At 46.7% G+C, this 10,599-nt stretch overlaps 1 protein-coding gene across 1 annotated transcript in view; it reads left to right on the top strand.

Annotated features, from left to right (window-relative positions):
• Positions 1-346: 346 nt before the first annotated feature.
• LGI2 (leucine rich repeat LGI family member 2) overlaps positions 347-10,599 on the top strand; it is a 28,409-nt gene continuing 18,156 nt past the window's right edge. Inside the window, exons 1-4 of the mRNA XM_083755001.1 lie at positions 347-764; positions 1,784-1,855; positions 6,145-6,216; positions 9,843-9,914. Of these exons, the coding sequence (XP_083611127.1) occupies positions 589-764; positions 1,784-1,855; positions 6,145-6,216; positions 9,843-9,914 (392 nt within the window). The 5' untranslated portion in view covers positions 347-588. The remainder of the gene's footprint in view (positions 765-1,783; positions 1,856-6,144; positions 6,217-9,842; positions 9,915-10,599) is intronic.

Genomic DNA, 10,599 nt, shown 5'->3' with positions numbered 1-10,599 from the left:
TTGGGCAGCCCTCACTGCGCTATGGGAAGCCACCCAGAATTCCCCCATGCCCCTTTGCTATGGGAATTCGCCCCATAACCTCACCAATGAGATGGACCTTCTTTTAGAACTATTGACTGGGCTGGGTGAGGTTGTAGGGCGGGGGTTGAGGGGGGGGCGGAAATGGGAAACTCCGATGGAGAGGATGGGCTCCTTGCCTCCGATTGCGCAGGGTCGGTGGGTAGCCGGCGATTTCTTCAAACTCTCCCTTGCATGTATTATTCATGAGACCAAAAAAGAAAGAAAGAAAAGCAGAAGAAGGGGGGGGGGAGGATGAGGAGCTGTGGGGGGGGGGGGAGCAGGAGGCCTCGGCGCTGATGTCAGTCCGGAGGAAGGAGCCTGAGCGCACAGCAGGAACCTGGGCGCTGCTTCCAGTGCTGCAGAGAGGGAGAGAGAGGGGGCAGCTTCAGGGTGCAGCATGCTGCCTGGCTCCCGTTCCAGCCTCTCCAGTAGCAGCGGCGGCGGCGGCGGCGGCTGCATTGCTCGGGCCACGAGCGCAGCAGGGCCAAAGGGGGACCACGCGGCGGCGGCGGCGGCCGAGGGCGCACGATGGCTAGCTGGCTGGGCAGCGGTTGTCTCTGGCTCCTGGCGTTGGCGTGCCTTCTGCAGCGCGCCCAGGTGAGGAAGCCGGTGCGGTGTCCCGCCATCTGCAGCTGCACCAAAGAGTCCATCATTTGCGTCGGAGCGGCGGCGGTGCCGCGGAGCCCCGGAGACATCAGCTCCTTGTAAGTCGAGCCAAGAAGGGTGATGGGTGGGTGGGGGGCTGGCGCGCAACGCAGCGCACGGATGGCACCAAACCTTCCCTTCTGGGGCGGCGCGTGTGCATGCTTTACTTGAGATTCCTGCATTGCAGGGGGGTTGGGCTGGATGACCCTCGGGGGTCTCCCCCCCTTCCGACACTCACTCCGCGATTCTAGGATTCTGACGTTCAGAGGGTGCTGGAAAAAGCGCAGCACCAAACGTGCCCCCTCCGGCTGCTCCGTGCAAACAGTGCGCATGGGAAGGGAGGCGCTCGCCTGGCGTTTCCGGAGATGCCTGCGCGGTAGCTCAGCCGGAGATGTTGTTTTAGGGCGAGCAGAAGACGCTGCAGCAGCAGGCAGTTCCAGAGATGTCAAAAGACTGGAGAGGGGCGGGTGATGCGGAAGAAAAAGCCCAGCCTATGAAACTCAAAGAATTGGGGAGATGTAGCGAGTAAGTGGCCATCTTCCCACTAGAGGGGAAGAGATGATTTTCAGCTGGTCTGAACTATCTTGGAACAAACAGGATTCAGGGTCCTGGAAGTTGAGAGTGAGTTCACTGCCTTTGGTAATGTAGGACTTTTCAACTTGCCTCGCTTTAAAATCTGCTGGGCTTCAAAACCCTCCAGTCAGTCTTCAGTTCTGATTCACTCACTGATTGCTTCTGTTCACTCATATGTCATCTGTATCTACAGCTATAGCACAAAGGCACACATATATTACAATGCATATATGTAATAGGTAGGAAAATAAATCCATAATATAAGGGGACGAAGAAAGCAGATCTCGATTCACTTTTCAGACAGAGGCAGCCAAATGCACACAATATTTCAGATTAATTGATAAAAACGGTGAAAGGAGAAAACTTCCGGAGGAGCAAGTTAAGAACTGTAAGGAAGGTCATGAAAAGCTGTTAAGAAAGAGAGTCATAATGATGATGGTAATAATAACAAGAAAAAGTGTTGTAATTAGTTCCTATGGATTTTCCCTTGTATTTTCCCCTTCAGGAGCCTGGTAAATGGAACATTTTCTGAAATAAAAGAGAGAATGTTTTCACATTTGCCTTCCCTGCAGTTGCTGTAAGTATTAAATTTTTATTTTTATATATATATAAAGAGATGATCAAAGCTCTTGCCTGCGAAGAGGCATCATGGGACTTTGAAATAACTGTTTCCAAATCACAGACTGAGACTCACGATTGATGAACGTTAATTTCTATAACCACATAAAGAGCTGAGGAGTCATTGCTTTGAAAGGAAAGGAAAGGTTAGTGCAGAATCCAAAATAAATTGACATGCGATTATAAAGCTTATTCTCAAATCCAGTTTCATATTTTTTTAGAGGTGCACATTACAAACGCTTCTCTTGTTTGACATTCATTTGAAGGATTATGCTAAAATATTGGAAGGAAATTCTGCTCCAACAGCAATGCTACATTGTTGAGAAGACCAAAAGAAACTGGATTCTTAAACACCACCACCACAAGCAACACCTTTTTAGTATTCCTACTTAACAGCTTCCTTCTTATATCTCTGCCATAGCAGTATAATTCCCTGTTTGGTTCCTTCCATATCCAAGTTGGCATGAGTATGCTTAGTTCCCACCATGCTTTTGAATCGCAATTCGCATTGTTGTCTCAAACTCCTTGGGCCTTCCTTTCTTCTGAGAAAGAGAAGCTGCCTCCCAGGCTCTCAATCGTGGGTGGGAAGGAGACAGGAGCTTGCTTGATGGCTTGGCAGTTGCCAAAATCTACACCCCACGCTGTAATTTTATCTTGGTTTGGGAATTGTTGGTGAAGTTGACTAAACAGCAGCCGTGCTGTTTCTCCTGCCCACCCAACAACCAAGGCAGATGACCTGGTGAACCAGCCACAAAACTTGCATGGCCCACAGACTGGAAAACAGATGATGGATATGCTTCCAATTCTCTAGATGACTCTCTTGGGAGCAGTGCAGTGAACTGCCAAGCCATGCAATCAATGCACTGCGTTACACAACAGTTAACAAAGGGATAGGCTGAGATTATTGTTGCGAACTGTGAAGATCAGCATCTTAACCTTCCTGTACGATACTATCCAATGCCCTTCAGGTTGTAATTGTGGTTGACTTTTGTCCGACTTTACTGAAACTTTTGCAATCATTATCCATTTTATGATTTGCGGTTGCCGTAATATTTGCACTCCTGTTTTGTGATAACTGTATTTTTGTGTGTGTTTAACTAATAAAATGTAGAATTTTGCAAAAAGAATCAGCACAGCGCAGGCTGCAAGCACCAGCCCATGCTCGTGACGCCATCAATTTGTGCTGACGTCAGTCGGCTTCTAGACAGACCTAGAAAGGTCTGCAAACACCTGCTGTAATCTGCTGGAGCCTTCTTCTGAATTATAGTCCGTCTCCTCATATATAGTGCCCAGTTCCACCCAAGCTGGAACTAGGAAATCCGGTCAAAATTTCAACTTTGGAAAGAATTTAATGGTCAGGGTAGAAATTAATGGTAACTGTGGAAAAGTGACAACAATTCACACTTAGAGTTTGTTGGTTCCACAAGCACCTCTGTCCTAGCCTGTCCCTCTGTGGACTTTTGGTCTACAGTTGCTTTACACCAGGAAGAGAGTTGGATTATACCCATCTGAGGAGAAGGATGGCACCACCCATCTTTGCTTCCCTTTCCCTTGAGGGGGGAGAGAAGCCCCAAGAAATGTGTTTATGGCCTGAAAGTTGGGAGAGTCCCTGCAGATTTGCACTGTACTACAGAGTTGTAGTGCAATTCTGTTCTTTTATGCATTTCTGCTGCACTGAGCTCACTATGATGAACTACGGCTACCTATCTGTAACTACTCTTTTCTAGTAGTCATAGATTCTGTTCCTCTTATTCTGCTATCCAAGAGCACCTTTAACCCCCTTTTTTAATCCAATAGCGTCATATCTTGCCACTCTGCTCTTCCAAGGTGGTCCTGGCTTGTTCTATCGAGGTTCTGAGAGCATTTTCCATACAAATCATTATATCAACATTCATATTAATATTTTCTATGGTTATTAAACGATGACTATATTTTGGCATTGATTTTTTTTGGTACTGTTTTACTCAGCTCTCTTTTTAAACTATAAAACATTAAACGACACTATAGGAATCCAAGTCAGCAGAAATGCTAAATGAATGTTTGACAGTGATGTAGAACTGTGACTAATCTATCAATCAACCAACCTGTTCAATGCATTCCATCGTGGCTTCCCAACACTCTGCCACACCCCAGTGTGGTAAAGAAACAGAACCCAGGGTACAGCTGTGCAGACAGAAGGGGGAGGCAGAACACCCAGTGAGGTGGCCATAATCCATCATTCAACTGAGTTGACCTCTCCTCTCCTCCAGCTGCCACCACAAGGCTACCTAAGGACCATCTTGCCCTGAAAAGGGGTGGGGGGTGGGAAGACAGAACAGCCTGGTGAGTTGCCCAAATTTTATCTCCTGGTGTTCCAGCTAAAGTGGTCTCTCCCCAAACCGCCAGCCCATTGAAGTAGCTTTGGATTGAGTGTTTTCAGGTTGTGCTCCATGGCGACCCGGAAGTAATGGAACGCGTTACTTCCAGGTTTCGCTGCATGCGCAGACACTCAAAATGACGTCATGCGCATGCGTGGAAGCAGCGAATTGCAACCTGCGCAGACGCGGGTTGCGTTCGCTTCAGGATGCGAACGGGGCTCTGGAACGGATCCTGTTCGCATCCAGAGGTACCACTGTAAATGGCTATCAGTCATTCCTATGGGGGGAAGTAAATCACTGCACTTGACGACAACATTCTGGTGGGCCACCAACATCCCCAGTCCCTCTAAAATTGAGGTGACCTAGCTATCACATACAAGGCACATCCCGGAAGGGAGCAAGGTCCTACTTTCTCCACTTCCTGCCATTCACATAGTTGAAAGATTCAGGACAGGATAAAGGGAGTATTTCTTCATGGAGCACAGAAGGCAGTGGTGGCCACCAAATCCTATGGTTTTAGAAGGGAATTGGACAAATTCATGGAGGATAACGCTAGCAGTGGCTACTAGCCAGAATGGCTGTGCTCTGCCTACGCTGTGAGGGGCAGTATGCTTCTGAAAACTAGTTGCTGAAAACCACAGGAGGGGAGCCTTTACTTTGAAAAAATTAGAGTGTTCAAAGCAGGCCGGTCACCGGAATACTCCAGCTAGGAATAATGGAAGAGGACTCTGGTTCTATTTTGTTGAATTTCAGAAATGGGGCCATGATTAAGAGGGATGGCCGGGGGCATTCGTATTGTGCCGCTAGAGGTGAAATTCTTGGACGAACCAGAGCAAAAGCATTTGCCAAGAATGTTTTCATTAATCAAGAACGAGAGTCGGAGGTTCGAAGACGATCAGATACCGTCGTAGTTCCGACCGTAAACGATGCCGACTAGCGATCCGGTGGCATTATTCCCATAACTTACCTTTGTTGATATCTACAGGAGCCTGGCTAAAGGAACTTTAAAGACTGACTCTTCCTTTTGGAGACAATTTGAATGAGTTTTCTGTTTGTGGCTTCTGTAGTAGATCTTGTACATAGCTCTCTCAATTTTTGGATTATTCATATAAGATTTAGAACGTAGAATGGTTTGGTAGCATTTTGTGTGGCACTTATGTGCTGCTTACTTCATACTGGCCTTCCTACTCGTGGGCTTCCCACAGGTAGCTGGCTGGTAGCTGTGTGCTGGTCTAAAAGGGACATTGGCCTGCTCCAGCAGGCTCTTGGGACGTGGGTGGTACTGTGGGTTAAACCACAGAGCCTAGGACTTGCTGATCAGAAGGTTGGCGGTTCAAATCCCCGTGACGGGGTGAGCTCCCGTTGCTCGGTCCCTGCTCCTGCCAACCTGGCAGTTCGAAAGCACGTCAAAGTGCAAGTAGATAAATAGGTACCGCTCTGGCGGGGAGGTAAACGGCGCTTCCGTGCGCTGCTCTGGTTTGCCAGAAGCGGCTTAGTCATGCTGGCCACATGACCCAGAAGCTGTACGCTGGTTCCCTCGGCCAATAAAGCGAGATGAGCGCCGCAACCCCAGTCGGTCACGATTGGACCTAATGGTCAGGGGTCCCTTTACCTTTACCTTTATCAGGCTCTTAGTTCTTATGTCCTACTACCTACAGAGTCATATTTGATAACAAAGCAATGTGTGCTTAGTTGCACCAAAGCAGGGTGAGAGAGAGAGAGTATTAAACGCTCACTGATGACTTGTTAATGGTTCTTTTTATGCATTCTGAAGAAACTGACTAAGGGAAATCCAGCTTTGTCTAGCATTTCTTCACAGTGCTTTAAATTGTATGGCGGCCTTTTACAAACATTCTCTCCTCCCCCTTAATGTTTGCATTCCGTTTTTTAGACTGCTGAATTCTAACTCATTTACTATCATACGGGATGATGCCTTTGGTGGTCTGTTCCATCTCGAGTACTTGTAAGTTTCTTCTTTTGTTTACTGTAGTAAACTAAGATTTCTTAAATGGATGAAGCTACTTTGATGATTTACCAGTACACTGTCCCGGAAGGAAATGTTCCTTTTCTCTAGATGACATTACATGTTGTGACTCAGGCGGGGCAAGTGAATGCGTGTGAATAATCTCATATTTCTGCTTTCCACTGCAAGATATAATGTGCATACTAGGAACTAATACAATTCCCCAACTGGAGATGCCTGGGCTCCAGAAACAGGGAGCTCTCGTGCATTTCTCCGCAGGAAATGTACATGAATTCCCATTTAGCACATTACAACTTGCAGTGGAAAGCTGACGTACAATATTGCTTGGCTTTCTTTTTCTTCAGCACTTAACGTCTAATTATTTCCAGAGGGCTGGCTATGCTTGCCTGTTTCAGCAAAACCAACAGTCTTGCGGCACCTTCAAGTTTGCTAGTCTTTAAGGTGCCACACAGCTCTTTGTCGTTAAGCACTGTATAAGGTTTTGCACAAAACTGGAGAAGTTATAGCTTACTTTGAACATGTATTTTGTGTTACGTTTCATGTGTTAAGGGTCAGTACTCCAAGCACTGCAAAGGGGCACTGAATTGTCTTTTCACAAACTACAGGCCCCCTGCCACATTGGAAACTGCTTTTAAAACTGAAGGGACTTTCAAAAGCAGATTGTGGTAGGGCATGGGGCGGGGTGTCTGCTGTTGTTTTTAAAAAATCCCACTGATCACGTTCGAGTCCTTTGGTGTGCCTGAAGTAGCTCTTTGGATCCCAGCCAACGTGATAATGATTAAGAGCTGGTGATAAATTGGGCACCTCATTCCAGCTGAGATGTATTGTGTGTGGACTCAATAGGAGAGCATTTAAAGCTCACGAAATGTGCCGAATTACTGTGAGTTAAATGAGGGTGTTTCACAGAAAAATGGGGAATTTGACCCAAACAAATATATGTTTTCTAAGCGCAGTCATAAAGGGACGTGGGTGGCATTGTGGTCTAAACCACTGAGCCTCTTGGGCTTGCTGATCAGAAGGTTGGCGGTTCGAATCCCCACAAGAGGGTGAGCTCCCATTGCTTGGTCCCTGCTCCTGCCACCCTAACAGTTCGAAAGCACTTCAAAGTGCAAGTAGATAAATAGGTACCTCTCCGGCGGGAAGGTAAACAATGTTTCCGTGCGCTGCTCTGGTTTGCCAGAGGCAGCTTAGTCATGCTGGCCACATGACCCGGAAGCTGTCTGCGGACAAACACCGGCTCCCTCGGCCTTTAGAGCGAGATGAGTGCTCCAACCCCAGAGTCGTCTGCGACTGGACCTAACGGTCAGGGGTCCCTTTACCCTTGCCTAAGCGCAGTCATGTGCTCTGTTGCATCCCAGTTGGTGCATTTCCCCCTCTGTACCATAGAATTAATGTCAAAAGTAGAAAATAAGGAAGACAGGAATAGCTATACCCCTTAATATTACCACTGCATGGTACTGTTGCTGTTTACATTTAAAAAATGGAAACACAGCCTCAGCTGTGGTATGTCATCAGCCAATGCGGTCCTTCGCCACACTTACTTCACTAGCCTCTTAGAACCAGGTGCCTTCTGATTAAACAAAAAAGATGACTCCCCACCTTCTCACTGACCTCCTTTTCATTCTATAAACCACAAAATCAAAATGCTCACATGCATATATCTCATGCTGCTTCAGAAGGCCAATCCATATTACATATGGTTTTGATTAAGTTAATGCCACGATGACAAGGCAGGTTACAGACTGGGTGCAAAAAGCAAATGTATTCCCTCTGCCCAAACTTGATTTATACTTCCTCCATAATAAAGATCCAACCCAATTCATATTTTAAATGTGACAACCCTTGGTTTTATGCCAAATAGTCTTAATTTGTTGCTGGGTTGTTGTTTTTTATAAGAAATCGATTTTAGTGACGTAGCCTACTTTAGCTGTGCTTTACACATTTTATGAGCATCTTTGTATGGTGCTTTGAGTTGTTTATGTAATAAAAAAAAGTAAGGTATAAATGTTGAAATCAGTAAGTCCTTTTCAGTCCTACTGATTTCAGTAGGAGAGATAATCACATGGTTTAATATCTCCCATTGGAACCAGTGGGACTTAAAAGTTCTGGGTCATGAATTTCCTTTTATATTGGTTCTAGAATTTTGCAGCTTCAACTCAGGAGAGTGGGGTTACAAATGTGTGAAGAACTATAACAGCACAAGCCTATGCATGCTTACTCAGAAGTAGGTCCCATTCTATTCACTGGGGTTTACTTTCTAGGTGTCCATAGGAGTACAGCTGGGAAGGCAATGTATTCATTATGCTGCAAGCTCCTGGTTTCCTTCATTTCTTTTGCACCTAGTGCCTCTTAAAAAATTATGTTTACAGTTTTCTTCCAAAAACAAAAATGTGGCCAAATTCTTGTGCATTGAAACAACACCAGTCCAACATGGTGATGTTATGAATGTAGGCCAAGTGGCAAAGAGTTAGCCACTGCCTAGTTGGGGCTATTTAAGCCGATCGAAAGGTTGGCGGTTCGAATCCCTGCAGCGGGGTGCGCTCCCGCTGCTCGGTCCCAGCGCCTGCCAACCTAGCAGTTCGAAAGCACCTCCGGGTGCAAGTAGATAAATAGGGACCGCTTACCAGCGGGAAGGTAAACGGCGTTTCCGTGTGCGGCTCTGGCTCGCCAGAGCAGTGATGTCACGCTGGCCACGTGACCCGGAAGTGTCTCCTGACAGCGCTGGCCCCTGGCCTCTTGAGTGAGATGGGCGCACAACCCCCGAGTCTGTCAAGACTGGCCCGTACGGGCAGGGGTACCTTTACCTTACCTTAAGCAGTATATATGTGTGGGACGCGGGTGGTGCTGTGGGTTAAACCACAGAGCCTAGGACTTGCCAATCAGAAGGTAGGCAGTTCGAATCCCCACGATGGGGTGAGCTCCCGTTTCTCAGTCCCTGCTCCTGCCAACCTAGCAGTTCGAAAGCACGTCAAAGTACAAATAGATAAATAGGTACCACTCAGGCGGGAAGGTAAACGGTGTTTCCGTGCACTGCTCTGGTTCGCCAGAAGCAGCTTAGTCATGCTGGCCACATGACCCGGAAGCTGTACGCCGGCTCCCTCGGCCAGTAAAGCAAGATGGGTGCCGCAACCCCAGAGTCGGCCACGACTGGACCTAATGGTCAGGAGTCCCTTTACCTTTACCTTTATGTCTGACTCACAGGGGCAGTTGTTACATGACAAGCAATAAAAGCATACTGAAGCCTGACCCAAAATCTAGCAAGAGCCCTGCTGCTCACACAAACCTCCTGAGGGCGACTCTCGTGTGTGCACTGAAATGAGCAGTTTGGTTAATGGAGGCTTTTGTTAATCAGACCACATCAGACACTTAAGCCAAGAAAAGGGGAATAATTGGTGCTATTTTTATAGAAAAAGAGGTGCCGGAACTCATGGCAATGGCACCCACATGAGAGGTGCCAGAATAGAGTTCCAGCGAGTTCTGTCTGGGGAAAAAGTCCTGGGAAGAATGCTGTTCATGTTTTATTCAGTATTTGCTTTTGTTCTTCTACCAGACGAACTGAAACATTCTCTTTAACGTGTGTCTTTCAATCAAATCTTTCTGCATAGATTTATTGAAGGAAACAAGGTAGAAACCATTTCAAGAAACGCATTTCGTGGCCTTCGAGATTTGACACACCTGTAAGTCTTTTAATGCTACTTTGAATTATTTATATCTTGCCCCAAACTAGATTTTCCAGTACCTGCACTGTAGGTACAGCTATGGCATTTTTCTCACTTCACCACATAAGCTGCAGTGGGCAGTGCAAAAATGTGAAACAAGAAATGTTCTAGTCCTCATTGTTGGATAAAGTCATTTTTTTGTTAAGACTAAAGAATCAAATGAACCTAGAATAGGTGGTGGGAGGCAATGTATTCTGTGTTCTTCATGTGCTCTACAAGACCCTTAGATTGCAATCACCTCATGGTTTACATATGAAGAGAAACACATTGTGTGGAGTCAATTTTAGGGGTGTTTCTTTCATGGTCAATGATTACAGTCATACCTTGCGTTAAAGTTGCTTCCGGTTGAGCATTTCCGGGTTGCACTCCGCAGCGACCCAGAAGTAACGGAACACGTTACTTCCGGGTTGCGCCACTCGCAGATGCTCAGAATGACATCGCACGCATGCGCAGAAGCAGTGAGTCACGACCTGCGCAGACGCGGCTTGCGTTCTCTTCAGGATGCGAACGGGGCTCCGGAACGGATCCCATTTGCACCCAGAGGTACCACTGTATTAGTGTCATAAGACAATGTCTGAATATTTCACGGCTAGTTCAAAATATAAACTATTTCGTAATGTGGGGAGTAAACGTGTCAGATTTT

This window comes from Podarcis gaigeae (genome assembly GCF_964106915.1).
Source record: "Podarcis gaigeae genome assembly, chromosome: 9".
NCBI lineage: Eukaryota > Metazoa > Chordata > Lepidosauria > Squamata > Lacertidae > Podarcis > Podarcis gaigeae.
This window is presented reverse-complemented; position numbering and strand designations above follow the sequence as displayed.